This window comes from Cervus canadensis, chromosome 9, assembly GCF_019320065.1.
Source record: "Cervus canadensis isolate Bull #8, Minnesota chromosome 9, ASM1932006v1, whole genome shotgun sequence".
Lineage (NCBI taxonomy): Eukaryota > Metazoa > Chordata > Mammalia > Artiodactyla > Cervidae > Cervus > Cervus canadensis.
Genome location: NC_057394.1, coordinates 73,591,770 through 73,615,494, shown reverse-complemented (window position 1 = coordinate 73,615,494; position 23,725 = coordinate 73,591,770). Strand labels below are relative to the sequence as shown.

At 44.5% G+C, this 23,725-nt stretch overlaps 1 protein-coding gene across 7 annotated transcripts in view; it reads right to left on the bottom strand.

The window, feature by feature from the left end:
• Nucleotides 1–5,848: 5,848 nt before the first annotated feature.
• DCLK1 (doublecortin like kinase 1) overlaps nucleotides 5,849–23,725 on the bottom strand; it is a 335,842-nt gene continuing 317,965 nt past the window's right edge. For 3 of the 7 annotated variants that reach the window (XM_043477420.1, XM_043477419.1, XM_043477424.1), the window contains 2 exons: nucleotides 22,594–22,667; nucleotides 5,849–9,562 (listed from right to left, as the gene is read on the bottom strand). In XM_043477420.1, the coding sequence (XP_043333355.1) occupies nucleotides 9,505–9,562; nucleotides 22,594–22,667 (132 nt within the window). In that variant the 3' untranslated portion in view covers nucleotides 5,849–9,504. Of the gene's footprint in view, nucleotides 9,574–22,593; nucleotides 22,668–23,725 lie in introns of all 7 variants that reach the window. The other 4 variants (XM_043477418.1, XM_043477417.1, XM_043477423.1 and 1 more) reach the window with 2 other exon arrangements.

Here is a 23,725-nt window from a genome sequence, read left to right as displayed (position 1 = left end):
TAGGGAAAGGTGATAATGTGGATTTGTCCGGGAGGGAGGAGAGAGAGAGCTATTTTCAGGGTCAGTGGATTTCTCTTTTCCTTTTTTTTTTTTCCAGCAGTGAAGCAACACAGGAGAGAAAATTGTGATTCCTTTTTCCCCCTGTGATCCGAGCAGCTTTGTGATCTGGAGACTCTACTCCTTGTGGGAAGGGATTAACACACGACTGGCCCCTCTGTTTGCACAGGGAGGCTGCCCTCTTGTCACTGCTGTGAGGGATCCATCAGGGTTCCTGTTATTTCAGAAAGGGAAGGGTCTCTACTGCCCCTCAGGTGCTGTTCACCCAGCTTCACTTCCTCCTTTAACCAGCCCTGGGGACCCAGCATCCGGGCTGTTTCGTTTCTACCCACCACATGTTTACTGGACCACGCGGGCCGGGCCGCACGCCTGTTCTGCGTGAGAGCTGAGGGTCCGGGGGCCCGCTGCCTGGGCTGGACCCCGGCCTCCTCGGGCCTGGCCGTGAGCCTCCATCTTACCCACCCCGAGCTCCACTGTGCTCTCTCTGTTCCCATGGCTTGAAACACGTTTCTCCTTCTCTTGGCTGGTTCCTGCTTCTCCTTCAGACCCTCCCTTAGGGGCACCTGGTCCAGGAAGCCTCCTCTGAGTCCCCCCACCCCTGTGTCTCAGTGAGGTGAGTTTCCAGAGTGCCCGCGGGGTACCCCGGGCCCCTTTGTTCTGCTTTCCCGCACGGGGCCCCAGCGGTTAGACCTTCTATCTCGTGATCCCAGGATGGCTCCTGTGATCCAGCGGAGGGGCTGGCACCGGAGAGGGGCTTGCTGGAAATGGGACTAGAGGATGTGCCCTGAGGGCAGATGGTGGAGAGGGTCCCCCAGGCTGAAGTTCCCGTTATTGGTTGCAGGTCCTCTGGGAAGTTCTCGGAAGTCAAGGAGAGAATGGACAGTGAGGTGTGAGAATTCGACCATTCTTGGGAAACACCCCACCTTCTGCTTCCTAAAGAGATGCAGTGACGGTGCCATGGTGGGATCTTACTGCTCATCCTGTCTCGGGGAAGGGGGGGCCACTCACCTGGGTGAAGAGACCAAAGCCATGTTAAACCTGCAGTGGGATATGCCCTGTGATTCTCGCAGAGCACGTCCTCAGACTGGGTTTGGGGAGCACACTGTGAGACTTCCCTGGGGGCTCAGAGGGTAAAGCGTCTGCCTACAATGCGGGAGACCCGGGTTCGATCCCTGGGTCAGGAAGATCCCCTGGAGAAGGAAATGGCAACCCACTCCAGTACTCTTGCCTGGAAAATTCCACGGACGGAGGAGCCTGGTAGGCTACAGTCCATGGGGTGGCAAACAGTTGGACACAACTGAGCGACTTCACTTTCACTTTTCTGTGAGACATTGGTATTCTTAGCCTCAAATAACACACTTGGTCTTAAGACCCGGGGCAGCTTCAGTCTTGGCAGCTGTCCTTCCTTCCCTCCCCCACTTGCTCCCCGCTTTCCTCCCCTTCTTTGCCTCCTTCCAGGGGCTTTCTGAGGGCGACACACAGATCTCTGAGTTGTTGTAAGAAAGCAAGCCACAGATGCGTGTGCGCGTGACTGAAGCTTGGCCTGCAGACTCAGCAGGCGGAGAGGGCCAGTCTCGGGCTGGTAGGAGTGCCTCGGCCCCGACAAACTGGAGTTTGGCCATCTGTGAGTGATAAATCAGGTTCCCCAACTCATGGGCATCCAGAGAAGAGTTCTCACCAGATCTGAGACTCTCAAGAAGAGGAATTGTCTTGTTCATCTCCGCCTCCACCGCAAGTAACTCACCATAGGTCCTGGATGATGCTTGCTGAATAAACGTGCTATTTTAGGACAGCTGTAAATCGCGTGCTAATTACAATGGCGGAGAGGACTCTGGGAGGCCTTCTACCTCAGAGGCCAGGAGCAGAGCCAAGGGTACCACAGGGTGTGGGCACCAGCGAACAGGCAGATGGCAAACACATCCTCAAGTGAGAGAATCCAAGTTGCCACAACCACAGGGTCTGATGGGATGTGATGTCCGGGTTGTCTGAATCCCGGACCAGGAGTCTCAGAATAAATAGTGAAGCTATCTTCTGGAGACCCCATCCTTGTCTTTAACATCTTCTGATCATAGTAAAAATGAAAACGGACAACAGAGTTTCCCTTTTCTTTTCTAAACCCCAGTGAGGTGCCCTCCGCGGTGTTGGCACTTACTCAAGAAACATTTGAATGAATGATTTGGATGTGCAGGCAAGCTGGCAAGGACATCTGTCGCAGAACTGGCGGCCAGCGTGGGTTTGGCTGGTCCAGCTGGCTGGGCGGGGCTCCCCGTCTTCCCTCGGTGCCCCTTCTGGAGCTGGGGAAGCTGGCTACCTTCGAACACAGAGGAGAGCCTCTCTCCCGTGTAAGGAATTCCCTGGGATACCTCTTTCCCTGTTACCCGTTTACCTCCACGTGCAAAACTTCCTTAACTGGACGTTAGTCCCGCCCTGCTGGAACGCCCTTCTCCCAGTTTCCCTGACACGGCAGTGTTACCCTCCTCAATCCCAGAGTTGCCAGTAGTGTTTGATGTTTCTGTGTCAGGGCACATTTTTTGTTTTTTCTGATGGTAGGTTTTTGGGGAAACTGCCAGCCTCATAAAACAAGGTAATGGTCCTTAGGAAACAATCACTTTAGCTATTGTTTCACAGCAGTTGCCCTGAAAGCCTAGAAAGGACTCAGCAATTTCACTGCAGAGGAGCAAAAGGCCAAACAACAGCCGCAGCAGCAGTGGCCGCACGTAGATGGCTGGGAAGGGGATCGCTAGTTTTACAAGTGCTCAGAGATCCTCTGGCACCTTCATAGGACACCAGGGGACCTGCAGTCACTTCTGCTGGCCAACTTTTCAATCTCCTAGCTCTGAACAACTCACATAGGAAAGAACTTGATTCCACTGTACATTTTTGCTATTTTCTCTCAGGTCAATATCACACATGGGTTGCCTAATGGGACATCATTATAAAAAAAACAGCAGCTAATTACAGGGTAGCAGATAAAACAAAACTCTTCTCTGGAGAGCTGGGGCAGATAGGTGGAAGGATAAAATTGGGCCGAATGTGTATTTGATTTCTTTGTGTTTATCTGAGTCACTGGCCCAGGCGGGAAGGTAATATATGAAAAGGGACATTTTTGGAATAGTTGTTTTTGAATTATGCTCATGAAATAGACACTCTGCTACGAAGGACATGTGGGAAAGCTACACTCTGACCGCATGACTAATTTTTAAAGCCTCACATAGAGAGAATTCCCCCCAAGAACACAGCTGGTTATTCCTTCGTGGACTGAATGTGTCAATTATGAACTGAAATAAAATGAAATTTTACTCCATTATGGCAGAGCGAACTGAGGAGTGGACATTGGAGCTCGGGTATTACGTAGTAGTTCATACACCAAGTACTATTCTTTTATTAACCTTTAAGAACATGTTTTACATAAAAACAGGCAACATCAAAAAAGCTCAGTTGATAAATGAACATAATATATCACAGATGATTTCATCCACATTAACCTACATTTATTAGCTTAAACTGAGAGATTAGGAAAAAAAATCAGATCTCATTCCAGCTTTAATCATGGATACAAATCGTTTGATAGTTACTTCATTAAGATTCTGAAAAATCAAAGGTTAACCTGTGCCATCTGATCCATGCAGCAATTGATAAATTCAGTATTTTCAAAGGAAACATTGAATTTTTTCTCTTGCACCGAATTGAAACCTTTCAGAAACTTGTTTAAATGCATCAAGTTTCAAGCCCACCTTTTCAGTATGTATGAGCAAAATACTATTTAATTTCATACTCAACTAATCCTTTAACAATTTTCTTTCACCCAGAATGAAAAAGACTATTATTAATTTCCTAATAAAATTAAAAAAAATAGTTATTGAGGATATGACTCTAACCTTGGACCAGTTTCAATTTCTTTTTATTTTTTTCTAAGAATACATCAAAGATTAATGTCAATGGCCAGTGAGAAATTGTCCCTAGAGAACTATTCAAGGTCTTTTTCTTACCACATTCAATTGGACTGGAATGAATTGACATTATAGCATCTTTATCATCACTTTTAAAACCCTACTTTCTCTTAATACCAACAGTGAAGGCTTTTAGAACTATTATTTACTTTAAGTTAATAAAGTATATCACAGACAAAAATATACAATTTTACACTGAAGCAACATTAAGGGTCTCATGTCAGTGGACCAAAAAAGAATGTCGAGGAAATTCACAGGTAGGCTTTAATTACAGAGATCGCACTTCCTTTATGAAAAAGAATGAAACTAGAGCCCTCACCCGTCTCCAAGGGCAAGAGACTGCAAACCCCGTGATCAAACCACCTGCCAGTTAGAAGCTCACTCACTGAAAAATGATCGCGCAGCTTCAGCGTTGAAGCCCGTGAATGACGACAACAGCAACACACACAAAAAACCAAAGGGGGAAATAAAGACCACCTCACCCAGAGGCATCCTAAGCTTCCACACTGAATTTCCTGTTTCCCACCAGTTTATGACCCTTAATGTTACTGGACGGATGGTTGCATATTTGAGATGATTAAAAAATGAAAGACTGCCTTAAAAGCACCTCCTCCTCAAGTATGTAATTACATACAAATGAAAGATTCCTTCTGACAGTCCTAGGGACCCCATTTGTTACTGTTTCATGTATAAGCACCATTGAGCCAATTTTTAAAGCACATTTGCAGTGATCAAATGTGTTCTCAAGTTTCATTTTTTTTTTTTTGTCTTTAAACCAAAAAATGTGTGAAGTGTGTTCATTGATGCACTCCTTATCATATCTAAATTGACAAAAATGTTAATTCTGGAAGTGCTTTTAATCACTATTTTCCCCAACAGACTAGAATGGCTTCATGAAACTTGATTAAATAAAGAAATCCGTATCTCCCAAAGAAGCACATATCTGACCCTCTATCACTGCATGCAAAATAAGGGTCTGTCTGAGAGTATTTTTTCCCCAAACTCCTAATGGAAATGGCAGACAACACACAGGAAAGGCTAACCCTTGAACTGACCAACTTCAAGTTTTAAAAAAATCTTTGATTGGATTCCCACCCCCACCCCTCCCAAATCATGTAGCAGTTTAAAAAATTAATGATTTACAAATTATAGAAAAGATATGTTATCTACAATATATGCCAGGTGACTCATTAATTTTTTTAACCCACTCCCAAATGAATAATTATATTAAACTACCATCTTGGATCTTGGTGCTTTCCACAATTCTGAAGTTACAAGTAAAGAGGGGAGACATACCAGATTTTCTTTTTTTCTTTTTGGTTATTCTTTTCTCGGCAGAATTGGGCAGAGAAAAGAAGGCAGTGAACCTTCATTCTTTGGAACAGGCCCTCTATAGCAAACTTCAGCCTGGGGCACCTTTTTATGATCAAATTAAAAACCTTTGAAATCAGAAGTTTATCATGGAAATGCTGACAGATCCTGACCCAGAGAAGGGCTATCGGGCAACACAATAATATGAAGAAAGCTCTCCCTCAAGCACGATTGCCCTTCAGCACAGGGACAGGGCTGTGTAATGGCACCACTGGCCAGCAGACAACCATGATTTAATGTGCGTGAGCCTTGGTCACACGGCAGCTCCGCGACCCTCTCAGCTAAGCCAATTTTTCTTTTCTTTTCTTTTTTCCAACTGAAATATGCCTCAAAGGGTAAAGGATTGCAATTTTAGCCTTCATTTATGGATATATTGCTTTCTTTCAACAGTATCTGACGGGCCTGTTAAGCGCCACCCATGGGGGTGCTAAGCAGGTTGTAGGAAGGTCTCACTGAATACAGAACACCAAGCATTTTCAGTAGTTTATTTGCATTTTTTTTCTTGGCTTATTTTAGTATGCACCACGTGTAAAATCAGATGAGGGCTACAGAAAAAACATTTTCAATGACCAAAATCTTACTTTTCCTTCTAACGATATGGAGCAAATCACATATGCATTGATTATGAGAATAAATGGTTTCTGCTACAGTGCTGAGGAAAAAAAAATGTGTCATCAATATGAACGGTTCTCATCTACAGAGATGGTTTACATGATGCAAGTAATGAAAGAGTTTTTCCTTAACTAGTCTACTACCAAAACTGAAACAAAATGAATCTTAAAATTCCCCTTGAAAATACCATATGGTTGGTCATGTATCAATAGAGGAAAGACAGTCCCCATCACCAGGCCATCACCATAAAAGCTATATTAAATACGTAGAAAAGAAAAATATGGGGACACTTGTGGCAATGATTAAATTGATAAGTACAGAGATACACTGCCATAATGGTACATATTTATTCTCTAATAAAGTGAAATAAAAAATAAGATCAATTTGGTTATAGAAATTCCTTAAAGAACACCACCACTTAATTATTTCAAACTTGAACTATCCCAAGAATGTCGTGAAAAAAATTAGCACTGGCTAAAAAGCAAAAGCAGTCTGGGTACACCCACGTAATCAGCATGCCTTGTGCTTGTCTGTTAACCCTCTGAGTACATCTCTGACATTCAGGATCTCGATAGCTTAGTGCTGAAAAGATTGCATTCCATCTGATTACTCAATATTTCTACTTGACAGGTCACATTCCACTATTTATTCAGCATAGATCACTCAAATTCTGCAGCGATGCGCTGGGATCCCCATGCTGAATGGCTCTGCATTCTTCCGAGTGGCCCCTCTGCAGTGTTATGGGAAACAGGCCACAGCTTGACATGGTCCACAGTCCTTCAAGACTTGGGTGAGAAAGGCCTGAGCCATGCGCTGTAAGGTATGCACGCTAGATGCTGGCATCATAGACACAATGCCCATGGGAAAAGCAGTAATTCAGAGAAAGAAAGTGAAGTGAAAGTTGCTCAGTCGTGTCCAACTCTTTGTGACCCCATGGACTATACAGTCCATGGAATTCTCCAGGACAGAATACTGGAGTGGGTAGCCTTTCCCTTCTCCAGGGGATCTTCCCAAGCCAGGGATCAAACCCAGGTCTCCCGCATTGCAGGTGGGTTCTTTCCCAGCTGAGCCACAAGGGAAGCCCAAGAATGCTGGGGTAGGTAGCCTATTCCTTCTCCAGGGGATCTTCCCGACCCAGAAATAGAACTGGGGTCTCCTGCATTGCAGGCGGATTCTTTACCAACTGGGCTGCCAGGGAGGCCCAAGGAAAACCACAATCTTACTGCAGGTAGGTCTCCACGCATAGGCTTTCTTCATATTCACACATTTATAATTGAGGCCAATCCAGGAACCTGCTCCTTCGTCTTACTTTGAATAGTGTTTTGCTTTAGAGTTCTAGAGAAAGCAGTAATTTCTGACCAGTTTTGGGTACTTTACTGTAAGGAATCTACCTACACACCATACCTTCCTGGTGTCCTGCCCTCCCCGTCTTCGACAGAAAACCCAACTGATTGTGCTACTTTGTGACGTTGTGTGTTAGGTTTCAGGACTCTCTTAAAAAAAAGGTGAGGGGTGCTCTCAGTAAATGACCTAATATTTACATGGCAAGACAACACAGAAGAGATAAACCTAAACGTGGAAGAGTCAAAAACTCGGGGGGCTGCGGGAGTTGGGGGGGACCATGGTGCAGTCACGGCATGCTGTGATTTTTACATTGATAGTAATAGAGACCATACGTTTATCAGTTGAAGAGTAAAAGGCGGTCACTGAAGACCGATCTGTGTCTCAAAGTCAAGAACTGACTGTGGAAGAGCTGCACACACATTTCAAGACTTTCAGGTGTCGGAGTATACCTCAGAGCGGAGACCGTGAGTACTGTCCAGCCATTTAGATGCAAATTTCATGAGCCATCGTGGTTGTCTCCTGGGCCAGGGAGCGAAGCAAACCTCAGGAGGACATCTGAGTTGGGACAAACCCCGCCTTGCCAAACACCCCGGCCAGCCTCTTCCCTGCACCTAAGCAGTGACGGCAGGCTGCTGCAGGCCCCCATTCCAAGCGTAACACACTCTAGGGGAGACACAGGGCTAGGGAGAAAGATTTGGAAACAGGAGTAAAATACAGCTGTTGGACAGGACTTGGGCCAAAGAAAGAAAATAGCATCTCTCTCTGGACAGCTAAAGACAGTGCTATATAAAGGTCATCCTAGGGAGCGGAAGTTTTACCCTCAGGGATACCCTCTAGGTCTCCCATCCTGTTCTCCCTGAGACTATATGTAAGTATCCTAAAGGTGCACATGGAATCATCTCACCGAAGGTTTATTTCATTAAGAAGCGTTTTGAGACTATTCTAGACTGCTGGTCCACTCTGCTTTCTCCTTGGCCACCTTGCAAAGCACTCGGCTCTGGGCGCCCAGTCCCGGGCGCTCCTCCTGTGTATGGGCTTCATATTCTGTGTATGGACTTCATACTCTGTGTGGATCTCACACTGAAGACTGAACTGTGTGAAAAAAGCAGATGAGACAAAGAACAGGGTCTTGTTGCCTCTGCCTGTTTGACATTCCAGCCCTGTAGAGCACCTGGCAATTTATTGCTCTTTTCCACCAGTTTGTTTATTTTTTTCCTGTAGATGTTTCATACTGAGCAGGCAGACCCTGACTCACCAAGTACAGGGCAAGCTATGGTGACTTCCTGAGGGTCTGCACTGGCAGTAGTAGCAGCTGAAGTGGAAGCAGCATTTCTGGGGCGTCATCAGCACGTCTTCAAATGGAGGTTATTTGGGGGAGGGGGGCCACCATCTATATCCTGGGTCAGGCTGTTGGCCATAGATCCAGGTCCCTCCACGTGGGATGTAGGACTCAGCGCAGCAGGCAGTGAGACCTCTTTCTTTTAAAAAGTCCCTTTCTTAATAGGATGTGAAGAGGAAAGGGATGCTGATGCTTAAGTTATAAACCTGCAATGTTCTGAACCCACAAAAAAAGGACAAGCAAGACAGCATGCTAGACGCTCTTCCTGTCTGGACATCTCAGCATCTAATAACCCCTTAATCTGCAGCAAAATCAAGAAACATGTGCATATAAATCCAGAGGCCTGAAAGATTCCCTCAAGCATTCTCCATAAAATCCCATGCACTCAGAGGGTTAACACGTGCTATGTTACATACTGCAGAGCCTAGCTCCACTGATGAAAACATTCATTGCTTCTACATTTTAAAAGTCGCAAAATAGCCTTAACCCTTTGAGGACCCAATTAGCAGCAAGTTGTCATCTTCACCAACAACATGTCACAGTCTCATTCAGCAAAAGGGAAATCGCTACAAGGATACCAGAAAAACACACTGTTCTGCTCGGCCATTCAAGCATTGAGTGCTAGGTAGATCAGATGAAACTGTTTGACATAAATTTGGGGGGGGGGGTAACAAACCTCAGAGTATCAAAGGGTTAAGCTAGGACTTCGGGTAAAAGGGTCTTATTAAAAGGGCGAGTTTGGGGAGCGAACAGTCTCGGAGGAGCTCGGCGAGTAGTCTTCCGACTCCGAGTTGAGTTCCGGTGGAGCTGGCTGGGCCTTGTACCGGCTCCTCACATCCGGGTTGCGTCTTCGTCGGAAAACCTGCCTCTCCTTATCAAGAGCGGTGGTCTAGCAGGGGCATAAAATGAGAAAGAGGACAATTAGGCCGAAGGAAATGGCAAACACACACAAACATACACACACACATGACACTTTCTGGAACTTTCTGAGGTCAGAAAAATATGCTGGCTAAAGTTAACAATCCACAATGGCTCGCTTATGGTGCCCACAGTCACCACTGCTGGGGTGCCCTCTGCTCCCCCAGATGCAGCTCTGAGAGCCCCTTGTCGTGACATCGCAGGCACAGGCAGGATGGATGATGTGGGGGTTCAGCCTCTCGCCCGCCCTCCCCAGACCTCCCTGAGCTCCACATCGATGACCCTTGGTTGCTCCTGGCCTATCCAGAGATCCCGGCTTCCCCCAGCCCCAGCGGTAAAGGGGAGCCCAGGGCTTGTGCGTCTGACACGCGAGGACACCGGCAGTGCCTTGTTCATCAACATGCAGCTCCAGGCAGCTGCATAATAAAAGATGAGAGGTGATGAAGTTGTCAGACGTGGAAACAGAGCCACAAGCTCATCCCGTTATTTTAGCACCTCCTCCTTCTAAATGACCTTATTATCTCTTGATGAGGGAGTGTGGGAAGGGTGGGTTTAATTTGAATGAACCAGAGCCTGACTTTGAAAACTGCCCTGAATGCAATTAAACCTGATGGAAACCTTCCCATGGATTCCCCTCCACAAAGTTCGTTTCCACTGTAGTCCATGGGAATCTACGAAACTGAGGTTCAGCGTCATAGGGATTCCAACTCTGGGGCCCTGGGTCCTCTGCCCCCTTTTCCTGAGGAAACCTCGGATCGTCTCCAGGCTGTGCTCTGGAAGTTATTATGACATCAGGATTGGGAAGGGCATGGCTTCATTACAGATTTAATGGGTGTGAGCAGGATGGCTCATTACAGAGAAACCTTACACAGAGAGCAGGAGAGCAGGTACAAAGCCTGAAGAAAAATACAGAACACACATAAAAGTTGGAAGGCATCCTTGTTTGAAAGTCCCTCTTTAAAAGGATGTAGCCTGGAGGTTATTCTGCTTTTAAGAGATTACTTTTCCTCTACAGAGATATATACCACCATTTTTCCTCTTGGAAATTTACTGTTAACTTCTTCAAAGAACAGAGATAAATTTATAGCCAGCCGGGTTCTGAGAACAAAGTGAAAACTAAGCCCCTCATACAATTGCAGTGTAGCATTAGAGCAATCTTAGATCTAAAATGGGGCAATCAAAGTTACAAAATGAAGTAATAAAGAGAGAAAGAGAGGCAGTGTGTAGAACCAGTACAGTAAATGGCTTCGTTAGGCTGAACTGCTCGACTTTAAAAACTACCCACACGTTGAGTAACAGGGTTACAAATCAATGAGGAAGATAAACTTTAATAATTCACTTCTCGTTTCACTGGACTGTTAATACAATAATTCAACAACTGGTATGTTGAAATGTCTACCTTTGATTCACCAACCATCAAACTTTTAAGGGCCCTCGTGTACATAGATAGCTCTTGGTCTTATACCCGCCGATTTTGTGATATTTTTCAGCATCATAAACCTAAATTCCTAACTTTATTTAAAACGTTTTAAAGTTACAACACATGGTATTTTGCTTTCAAAGCAAACTGAAAATGTTCTGTTTGTGTAAAGCTGAACATAAAAAATCAGGAGTCTATTTAGTCTGACGTACATAAACACCACCCTGTAGTTAATTCAAGAGTAATATAAACTCCTCTTGGTAATAAAAAATATTTCTATTTCTACCTTCTTGAGAAAGAAAAAAATCACTTGGCATCAAACTGAATACTGACTAACAGACTGAGGTTCCCTGGTGTGGCCAAGAAAATTGCATGTTGGGTTTCGAGTCAGAAATTTAGAGTCTGGCTCAGTCCATTGCTGGTTGTGGGAACCATTTACTCAGTTCTCAGGTAAATAAGGAGCAAGGATAACCCCGCCCCCTGCCACCCTCCTGAGTTGTTAAAAGGTAAAAACAGAAGTGCACATGCTCTCGAAATGGCAAAGACTCCCAGACATGTAAGGTGGTGGTTTGCTGGTTCGTTCTCTACAATGTAAGATGTTGTTCTAAAATGAAGGAGCTGCAGGTCAGAGGAAAGCGATGCAGAACCCAGCTCGCATCAGAACTTAGAGTGCGTCCTTTCCCTCCCACCCTCACTAGCACCTTCTCCACGTCGACCTCATCTCCCCATCACAGACTCAACCACTCCAAGTCGCGCTCTACGCGGCAGCCACGGACACAGGTGATTTTGCCACCGCGATGCCCCGTCTGCGCGCTCACAGCTCGGATGGCACCACCCCGTTGCGTCCACGTTCACTCCTCCAGATGCTCTCAGGGGCAAGTCACATTCTCTTCCTTCCTTGTCCCTCTGCCTGGCCAGCCCTTTGCCCTGTCCCATTTAAGTGGTCAGTTCTGGCCCCTCCTGCCACCTTCTCTAGTGAGCAGCTTTTAAACGCTGGCCTTTGTTGCTGGGCCCCGGTGCTCAGATGCTCCTGGGCTTTCAGTTGTGCTGAGTCAAGAGGAACTTGACAGCAGCTATTGGGCTTCCCTGGTGGTTCAGAGGCTAAAGTGAAGTGAAGTGAAGTCACTCAGTCGTGTCCGACTCTTTGTGACCCCATGGACCATAGCCCACCAGGCTCCTTCGTCCCTGGGATTCTCCAGACAGGAATACTGGAGTGGGTTGCCATGTCCTTCTCCAGGAGATTTTCCCAACCCAGGGATCGAACCCAGGTCTCCCACATTGCAGGCAGACGCTTTACCATCTGAGCCACCAGGGAAGCTCTCAGAGGGTAAAGCATCTGCCTACAATGCGGGAGACCCGGGTTCGATCCGTGGGTCGTGAAGATCCCCTGGAGAAGGACATGGCAACCCACTCCAGTACTCTTGTCTGGAGAATCCCGGTAGGCTACAGTCCATGGGGTCGCAAGGAGTCGGACAGGACTGAGCGACTTAACTTTCACTTTCTATTGTTGAAAACATAGCATGTCATGATCACAGGTCACGGAAAAGGGTGTGATGGCTGTTTCTGCTGGATGTACAGACTCCACATTGAAAAAGCATTTGTAAAGCACTCTTTGCCCGGGACCTTGCCTTTGCAGGCAAGGAAACTGGGGCCCAGGCATGAGGAGAGACCTGCCCATCACTGAGGAGGAACAGAACTCGGTTCTCCTCCCGGCTCAGGCAGCTTTTTCCAACTGATTCTAAAGTCTATTGAAACAGAACCTGAAGGAGCCACTGCACTCCAGGGTTGCCTTCTCCAGTCCCCAGACACAGTGAGCTGGGGCGGAGACACAGACCACAGGCAGCGTCCAAGGTCAAAAGACCAGGGCTTTCCCGTGCCGGAGACCCAAGAACTCTCTCAGGGACAGCAGGCCAGGGTTCCCCGCGTGTACAGTCCCATCCTGGGCCTGTGAACTTCGAGGGACACCTGGGCACGATGACAGGTGGGATCTGCTGGGATCCAACCACCCAGATCTGCTCAATATTCTCAAAGGTTCCACAAGCAAGGTTGAGGGCTCCCAACACACTTGCTCTCAGAGATGATCCAGAGGATGTCACTGCCCCCAGGCCTCTGCTCCCTGGGCTCCTGCTCACTCTGCTTCCGCCTCGAGGGACTGAGCTTCACTTTAAGAACTTCTCCTTGTTCCCATGAAGCCCAGGACAGCTGTCACTGTGCATTCTGCCCGCACCGTGACCGACTCTGCGGCACTGTCTTCCCTGCCACGCTGTGGACGCTGTGGAGGGCAGGATCAGGTCTGGGCATCCTGTCTGTGTCTCCACAGTTCACAGCACAAAGGAGATACTCTCAGATGTGCAGCTTTTGAACGGTGGGCAAGTACAACAGAGGTCCTGGGACTTCCCTCCTCCTGCACACCCAACCCTCAGGCCATCCCACACCCAGCTGAGAGGTCAGTATGCCCAAGACTGATTTACAGTTCCTCATAAAGTCGAACTCCTTGTCCTAGCAGTCGCAATGTACTTACAATAAAATTTTCCAGCGTCCAATTATTCCTATTATTACTCAAAATAATCCTGTGACATCAGGAGACTCAATGTCTCCATTAGCAGACACAGCACCCGCCTGCTCTGCTTATAGTTAACCATGGCTGCTCCCCTTCGGACACCCCCGGCTCCTGCCATCTGTGGTTCCAGTGAAGGGCACCCTACCTCCATCTCAGAGGGTGGGGCAGGGCTGGCCTGTGACCCAGAAGCAAGCCTGTGCTGACTGCATCCCTTAGGACTTGTGGTTGGTTCGGGATGGGCACCCCACCCAGTTCCTAGGCCAGAGGAGACGACACAGTGATTTGGGCTCACAGTGACTCCCAGGTGAGAGGGTGGCCAGGCTGGAGGTGGTACCGTGTGAAGCTCCAGACTGAAGCCACTACAGGGAGGCAAGCAGGAGGCGAGGAAAGACCACCAGCCTCCTGACAACTGAGTCCACCCATGACTGAAGCCACAGCCAGCCTCTGAACCGCTCAGGCTGTATAAAATCATGTCTCCTTTTTGCTGAAAGCCAGCTGGGCTTGGGTTTTCCTCACGTGAGACCCCAGCAGTGCTAACTGATAGCTCTCTGCAGGTGCCTCAATCACGCTCGCCTCTGCATCTTGGCTTAAGGTGTTCACCAGCCCGACATCACCCTCTCTCGCTTCCTGCCCACTCACATTTCTGCTTTCTAAGGTTTGATCAAATCTCACCTTCTGCATCACACTTTTTCTTTCTAAATTCCTCAGGCAGGAATTGTCTTGACCAGACTTTTGACATTTACTACACTCAGGTCTTTTCTGTGCATCGTTTCCAAATCCTATGCAAGCTCCTCCTTTGCATTTTCCAGACTGCCTAGCCAGTTGTGGCACACATCGAAGGGTATATTAAATATGTCTTAGCTAATATATAATTAAATTATTTTAGATGATTATGTACTTTCTAAATAACAACAAAACAGAACCCCAAGCAACTCAGTATAAAACAGTAAGAAGTTAAAGATATTGTGAGTCTTAATATTTAAGAATGTAGTTTATGTTTTAGATATGATCAAATGCTTACATCAGATAAAGTTAATCTCTTACACTCCTATTTATCTACTAAATAACCTTGGATTGTGGTCCAATTTCTTATCATAATAAGCTCTGTCATATATGATCTCTTTGGAATTTTAATTGTGGCTATAAAATTAACTTTCCTCTAAAATCTGTGTTGCTCAAGTTTTTCAGCTAAGTTCTGTAGCCCCTACAGGTAGTTAAGGACAGATGAATTCTGCAAAGAATAAGAATAATATGCCAATACATAATTTTTAAGAATAATGCTACAAAAATATTTATTATCCAATTGGCAATTTTCTCCCCAGAAAACATTCATAACTTTCCCTTTGAAGTGCTGCCTCATAGATTTAAATTCTGGGCTCTTTCAACCATTTCCGAAAGCCTGCTTTCCTCTTTCTCAATCACAAATATTTCCCAGATATCAAGCAAATAGAGTCTCTCCTCCCTAACACCTATCTTTATAAGGTAAGGTTGTCCCCAGCCTTGATGTTCCATTAAAACTTAAGACTTTCTAACAGATTTATTATTTCATGAGTTTATTTTGCTCACAGTTTGCAGCGCTGTGCAACAGACATGAATGGACTTGCTGTGGAATTCCCAAGTGTTTCCTCAGTAAGTTATCACTTCATTAAGCACTCGTAAGAAAATCTGAAGCCTGCATTATCACATTTTGGTGCTAATTATTACAGGTTAGAGGTGAGCAAGCAATCTCTCGAGATGCTGGAGTTGACCAGTAGTAACCACATAGGAAGCTCTGATCTAGTTATTTTACACATGTACCCATCAGTGACAGCTCTGTGCACGGGGCTACAGCCGACTAACAGCAGACTGGGGGATCCTGATCAACAGAACCAGCAACAGACCGAAGGAAATGATGTGGAGTAACAAATACACTCGTGTTCTACCCAGAAGAGACTCTACATGCTCCTACCTCAGACTGCAAGCCCTTGCTGATCAGGGTGTCCTGAGAAGCTGCTAGGTGAAATGTGAAAACCAAGGAATGGTAAAATCATGCCGCTTCCCTCAGCAGCTCATGGGCAGACACACATAGCAGTTGGAGCTCTTAAAGAAATTCAGATTGATCATGTTTTGGCGCCTGCCGTAACATCAGGCATGCATAGATGAGAGACAGCGCTTGAATAAGACCAAGGAAATGTATTCCAACAACAGATTCACCGAATGAGTTCGGCCAGTAGTGGCTTCTGTTACAGTAAAACTACTCTAGACAGTACTCAGATTTTCGAAATCCTTCTTTCTGACCTTGAATTTGGAAATCAGCATGGACACCTAGGCTGTACCCACCTGGCCTATGTTATGGGAAAAATACAGCATGAGGGGGTGGAAGGTCAGAAATGAAGTGAGAACATGAAACAGGGCGTGACTTTGTTTTTGCCAGTCTGAGTCACCCACATCTCTGTGCAATGCCTGCCTTGTCTGGTAGCTGTAGCCTAAGCCCCCTGGTAGCAGCAGCAGGGGGAAGTGGGGAGAGCTGGCCTTCTGTCCTGCCTCAGCTGATTATGTGACCCTGGGCACGTTTCCTAACCACCACGTCGGTCGAGCTATTTCGAAGTCCAGGGAATGCAGTGAGGTACTACAGTGCCTCACCCCCAGGGAAACTTCCACCTATGAAATACCATGAATATGCTTAATATCACCATCAATCTACTAGAACGGATTCTGTTTTTCTCTCAGTAAACAACAGGCCTTCCGTCTGTGGATCAAAAATATTTGTCATGCAGGACCTGCAAGAGATACACCCCATTTAAGTTTGGAGGCGATGCTTTCTGATGTGGCAGTAATTATTGGATTTAAGCAACTCCATTTTTCAGAGGCAAGCAGTGACTGTTTCTCCTTTTTTACGTTTCTAAATTTATTGCTAGCCATCACAAACAGCCTTCATTTCATTAATAAAAGAACATTATCGTGCATGTTGCCTTTGAGCCCATCCATTATTCATACCACCTAGGAGAGGGAGCCGGGGATGCAGCTGTTGGGGCATTAATCTCAGGAACCCTCTCCTTTGCTCGCCCTTACTCTGCGGGGACTGAGTTACGATTCGCTTGCCACTTTGGAAATGTTTTGCTTGCTAGTAAAATTAAACTGACACCTCAATTGATATATCACCCTACTCATTTCTTTTTTTTTTTTTGGTTCACGGCCATACTTATTACGGTTTTGTTTTGTTTTGCTTTAATATCCCTTTGGGGTCTCGCCAGGAATTGCACAGTATCTGGACTAAGACATGGTATTTCCCTAAAGTGAAGGTGACAAAAGGGGACTTCATGGAATGAAACTATCGGCCTTTGAAGCTCTTTCCTGGGCACCAGTCTCTTACAGGTGATTCTCATGTCCTGGGGGAGGGCTGCCCCAGATTTCTCTACTACTTCATAAACGTAGGCTCCTCCCGCTGATCTGGTTCTTAACAGAATCTTGTCCAGCTCTGCAGAGGGTTTCTAGTGGCCTCCGATCAGAGGGTTAAAATGATAGCCACTTGCTGAGCTCAGGCTTCTAGAGGGTGAAAGTCACGTGCTTCCTCTGCTCTACGACCCCTGACTGTCTCACAGCAGAAGCCAAGCTGAGCTGCCTGCTGCTTTTTCCTTCATCGGGCTAATAAACCTAAAGGACAACTGCAGGCACAGTTTATCTTAAGAAAATCTATGAAAATTTAGAACTTACTAAGCAAGCGGGTTAAGGGGTGACTCCTTTCATTAGAATTTTTTGTTTGTTTTAGCTGTGCTGAAAACTCACTCCTGGGTCGCTATCGTGGGATGCAATTGTGGAGCATTTCATATGTGATTTGATTGTTTAGGCTCTCAGATACCCCAAACTCTTCAAAAACACATTTATCCTCAAAAATCAAGGTTTCTCTATCAATGGTCCCCTCCTTGGAAAATTCAATCATTTATTTATTAACAAATATTTATTGAGGCACCTACTCTGTGCCAGGCATTCTATTCCACTAGGTCGTGGTTATAGTTTTTAACAAGCCCACCAGGTGGTACCTTTTTCTACTAGAATAGGAGATGAAAATTTCTTTCTGGAAAGGGTGAATAATTAATACTTCAGGTTTTGCAGGCTATATAGTTCTCTGATACAACTACTCTATTCTGCCCTCGTAGAGTGAAAGTGGCTATGGGTTGGTTATAAGTGAATGGATGTGGCTGTGTTCCAATAGAACTTTATTTACAAAAATAGGCAGTGCGCTAGATTCAGCCCATTGGCTATAACATGGCAATCTCTGCCCTAGAGGACAGCTTTTTAATTAAACATATACTTCATCAGGATTTGGGGCTATAGACTCCTTAAATAAAATTTAATGCCCCTCAATTCATGAATAATCTAACATATAGCTCATTCAAGAGTTTATCCCAATCACAGCATCAAAAAAGGTCATGGTTCTACTTTAATAATAAGTGCTTTGCTCTGGAGAGAGATGAGTTTTCTCAGGAAAATCTCTCTCATGTGTGGAATGGATGGTTTTCTCTTGGAGCAGTCTTTTCTGGACTCTTCTTTTGGGCTGAGTCTGTGAAGGCACTTTTGTACAGGCAGCTCATTTAATTCTTGCCACAGATTTGGAAGGTTGATAATACCCATCTCATTTTTATAGGTGGGTAAACTGAAAATCAGAGGAACACATGCCTTGCCTGAGGTTTGGCTGGATCCAAAACAGGGCTTCTCAACACCAAGGCCACAAGCTCTCCATGCACAGAGCTGCAATCTTTAATCAAGCTTGATTCATCTCGATTTTCAAGGCTTTTTAGTTTCTAGATGTGTCATGTGTTTGACATGTATTTGAGAACTGTCTGACCAGCACATGGATATTTTGCACTCTTTCTTAATAAAATAACAGTGTGTCAATACTTTCAATTAAGTTCTTTATGATCATTCTTTCCTACATGTTTATACCCCATAAAACCTACATTCTATCAGTGAAAATCACTGGGGAACATGTGGAGTCAAAATATGCAGGAACAACTACATAGAAAAGAATGTAGATGTCTTTTTAAACCATAGAGGGAAAGAGGTTCTGAGGCAAGATTAAAATAAGTACAATACCACAGAATTTCCCATTAATACCAAATTACCAAGACTCTCAGGAAAACATATAAAATTTCACTTCAGTTTATACCCAATCAGAAAGTCTTGGAATGCCATGCAAATTTCTCTTTTCTAATATAAAATACATTAAGTTTTAAAAAGATTATATATGTTATATAAAAATTATTTAAAAAGATTATATATATATATTATATATAGATTATATATAATATATATATAGGGATCCTCTCTTAAAGGGGCTCTGAAAATAAAATGAAACAAAATAAAATCTCAGATAGTGAGCAACCTGTTTGACTTGGTAAAATAATACAAATGTCTCACTAGTTCTGTGTTTCCCTCAATGACCATTTGTGGAACTATCAGTAGAAGACAAAGTACCTGTTGCTCAGCTTTTGAGCCTAATAACTCACTTTTTAGTATCATGGGACAGCTGTAAAACCAGACCTCATACTTTCTCTATACTTTTCTCTGTAATCACAGTCTGGGTGGTTTTGAAGCTTAAATCTGTGCCTTTTCTATGTGTTAAACTTTCTGTTACTGAGGGAGGCCCAGGCCAGGGTCGGGGAGGGTGGTTAATCCCTTGCTAGAACTAAGACCCTTGCCCTTCTCTCCTACAGCACTTCTAACATTCTTTGGGGGTTGGGGTACTTTTCTCAAGGGCAGAGCAAGGCCAAGGCAACTTTCGCAACCTACTGCAACTTCCCATGTGCCTTTGGAACCCTCCTCACCCCGTGAGGAGTTCCTCTCTGGCTTTCGTGGGAATTGATCTTTCAAACCGAGCAAGATGCCTTTAACTGACCCATTCCTTTTAGCAGCAGAGCTACGGCAGCACTGAATAGCCTTACAAGGGCTGCGTGGCTGCCGCGGCTCTGCCTCATTACTCACTGTTTTAGGACGGTGCTGGAATCCAGGGTGCACGTGAGTCAGGTCAGGGCTGGGAACCCCAGCCCCCTGTTGTCCTAGCTCACCCCCGCATTTTATCTTATGTGGCGTTCTTAGCGTGCATCTTGCTTTGCTACTTGCTTCTTTCAGTTGGTTTCTGGCTCTTGCCCCATTCTGCGTGCAGAAGACGCAGGAATTCTTCTTCATGTGCTGCTGGGCACAGGTCCTGCCAGGGGGCAGCTTCCCTTGAGAAGCAGGGATGGGGATGACTGCTTCCCCTTTGGATAAGGTTGCATTTTCAGGCAGGAAAAATGGAACAGAATGTCAGTGTTTTCCAGGGCCTTTGGACTCCCTCCATGAGAGGGTGGAATGGCCCAGGCAGTCCATTCCTGGGAGAGGTTCACCCCGAGGCTCTGGGGGACAGGCGTAAGGTCTCCTGGAAAAAGAAGCCATGCAGGATGTGGCTCCCTTGGCCACAGCCTGGAAGCATCTCTGTGTTCAAGGCAGGTGACCGAATGAGAGGAGGAGGAACAAGCCCCCTCCCCCATTTCTCCACCATCAGCAATAAGCCTCCTAAGAGGGACACTGCCAATGCTGGGTGCCCTGAAGCGATGCTCGCCCAGCCTCTGCCCTGATGTGAGCTGCTTTACCAAATGCAAGCCTCCGGAGTGTTCTGCTCAGAGCAGTGAAAACAGCCACGAGCCCTTGTAAACACAACAATTGGGAGCGGGGACATTCCGCCCGCAATGATTGTTTATGTTGCGAGTTGGCTGCCGCCGTGGTTAGACAAATGCTCCCACTTCCGTGGAGATAAAAGGCAAGCATTTGCAATCAGTGAGGGGAGTGTGTTCGTTCTGGGGCTAAATGGCATTATAAAACTTCCTAATTAAGCATATACGCGGATGAGTTTTTAGCATCATTTCTCCAATTTAGCTTTACATACTGGGTGTGCTGTTTAGTACAGCATTAACTATAAACATTGTTGTTACTGCCCCCAGCTGGAAAACAGAGCAGTTTATGTGTGGAAGGAAAAAGAGATTATCTCCCATCTGCTCCTGCCCATTATTCAGCGATGTGTCATTTTGTCTGCTGATGGGAACCACTGCTAGGATTTCAGTTAAATGGGCTTTTCTATCCTTGGCTACATCTATTAATTATTGTGTTTATTTGGGGTTTTGCACCCACCCTCAAGCCCACAAAGTTAGTAATATAATTATCTGGAGATTTTTTGGGAATTGATGTATATATATTGTCACTTGTGTTACACAAATAGGCACACTGTAATTAGACACGTTTGACGCCTATCTTTAATTGTGTATCTTTACACTCATATTGTTTGGTTACTATCCCTGAGGTTAGGAGACACACAATTAAAAAAAAGGTGGTGCATGATTCGATTTATATAAAGAACAAAACCAGGCAAAACTAATTAATGCGGACAGACTCCAGGTCAGAGTTTACCCTCGGGGCTGCCTGACCCTCCTGGAAGAGCCCTGGGGGCAGGGGTCCTCTGGGGGTGCTAGAGATGCTCTGGGCCTCATCTCGGTACTGCCTACTGTTTGTAAAAATGCACTGAGACGTGCACTCGTGTGCACTTTTCAGAATGTATATTACATTTCAGGAAAAAGTAGAAAACTGGATGGATCATCTTCCATGTACAAAGAGTCTGCACAAATCATGACTGAGTCATCCCCCCATCAAAAAAAAAAAAAAAAAAGGTTAAACATAAAACAAAGTTCTTTCTGTATCTATAAAGCTATTTACTTAGGTAAATAAAGAAGTAGGAGTGCAACTCCTCCATGTACATCTGTCCGGAAGATACAAATACCTTCTGTGTAAAACTGACTTTAAGATACTTCTTGAAATTTGACTATTTTCTTGTTTTTAGCAGGCTTAGAAACGGTCACAATCTTAGATAGTTGGATAGTTTGTCAAAGATTAGCTTTGTCTGCTTCTCTAAGGGCTTTGATCCTATTGTCTAATTATAGAAAAAATTAAGAGTAATAATTGGGGGTTAAAATTATATATTATTATACATATTATTCTTATTTTTTTAAATGAGTTAGTCTATTTCTGGAAACAGTATAAGGCACTGTCATTTGAGGAGAAATGCCAAACCCAGTAGAATTTTTCTTAGCAAATGCTAAAATGTGGAGCTTTACCTGGAGATCATTTCAGAAACATTAAGATGGAGGAGAAAAGTTGCCTAGGACTTCTCAGAGTTCATTTCTCAAATCATCAAAACTCATCCTGCCTGTGGATAACTTAAAGAGACACAAACAATGCCCTCTGAAGGAAATGCCACGGCAGTTGACCGGAATAGAAAACGATTGGATAGAATTCTTAACCCAGTTTAAAAAAAAAAAATCGATACCTCCCATAGTCCCTTTTGCTTGAGCAGATAAGCCAGCTAAGTAATCTGACAGTTACAAAATATCGAAAAATAAATTCATGCAATAGCTAGTACATAAAAGGATTTCCAAGGGGAGAGAGGTAACAATAAAACAGAAACAAAATGAAACAAAAAGGTGGAGAATTTGAAACACAAGCTTACCAACACACACAATGCATTCTATAGCTCACTGTGTTTAGAGGAGCTTCTATGACTAAGGTGTAAATGCATTGCTTCATCCATCTACTAAGGTCAAGGTCGGGCTTGATGATTTTAAAATGACAGTATATACTTCTATAGAATATATACTAAGGTACTATTTTTCTTCCATTTGTTAAGGGACAGAAGAACACTAGAAATCATCGATTTAATTAGCAGCATCAGGAAAATGCTTTGACATTAACACTAAATATACTGTCCTTTTAACTGTAAGGAAGACTGATACTGAGCATGTGCAATGGAAGGAAAGCTGGCAAATGTCAGTGTGAAGAATGGGTGAAAAAAAGGAATGAGGGGGTGTGGCATCTCAATCAAGATTAAAATGAAACTGATAAAGCAGCATATGGACTGGATAACAAATCAAAAGCATGTTTATCCACTGAAGGAACTGGTTAATGGAGACTGCCAGCACGTTGCCATGGAAACACTGACTTGAGCTGCACCATCTCATACCTTATCCAATACATTCCTGGTTGTTGGTAGTAGTCCAAAGACCCTGATCTCTTGATGGTAAACCCGTGGTCCAGCTGAGCAGAGAGAAATGGGGGCAACTCAGTGGATCGACATTATGCTAAAGGATTAAGACTCCAGACCAAGCTGTTCTTCATTGACTATATATGTATATAGAAATAACGATGCTTCTTGTGCAGGGTGACTAGCTAATATCCTAAATCTATACATTGAAAATAAAAAGGCAAGAAAAGACACTAATCCCTCATGACTATCTCGGAGGCCAGTTTGTTAGAAAAGATCTAATCTATCAAACAAGTTTTGAATGCACATTTAATAATATCCTCTCAATTTCAAAAGACATAAACACCTCTTCATATTCTAGAGCAGTGTTAAATGCTTTACCATGAAGTGTTGAAATCAGCTTTAGCCACCTAAGAGAAAGCAGATTGGAAACCCCCCCACCAAAAAAATATTACCCCATCAAGCTTAAATTTGAGGCCTTCATAAAAAAATAAAAGATGAAAAGAATCGAGTTTTGAATCACAGCACTTTGGATTTCTTTCAGAGTTAATCTTCAAAAACAAAGCTACTCTTAAAGAAATTACATTTCTAAACTAGATATAGTATAAAACAGTAAATTTTCTCTAAGAAGTTATAGAAAATAAAATGAAAGTTTTCACCGTATATTAAAAAGGCACATGTACAGGTAAGTGCTTATGACAAAAGGTACAATAAATAGAAGACAGGATAAGTTCTCAAAGTTGTTCCTCCTGGAATAAGATGTTAGCTTTTGGCTTCCCAAGGAAGAAAAGATTCAATCCCCAAAATTTGAGAAACAGTAATCATGCCTTATGCCCGACTCCCCGTTCTGCCCACGAGAGGAAGCAAGCTGACCACTTTTCTTTCTGGAGAGGCTCATGAGTGCTTTCAAGTGTGGTACTGCCATGATGCTGAGGACAGCTTCTACTACAAAATTCACAAAGGCATTTCAGAAACATGCCAGGGCACCGGTCGTTTAAACTAGAAACTGCTCAGAAGATTTGGTATTCTGATGACAAAGTAGGCTATCCCAGTATTCACAGAACAGCATTGTGAGATTTTAATCTTAAAAAAAAAAATTTACAGTTTGTTT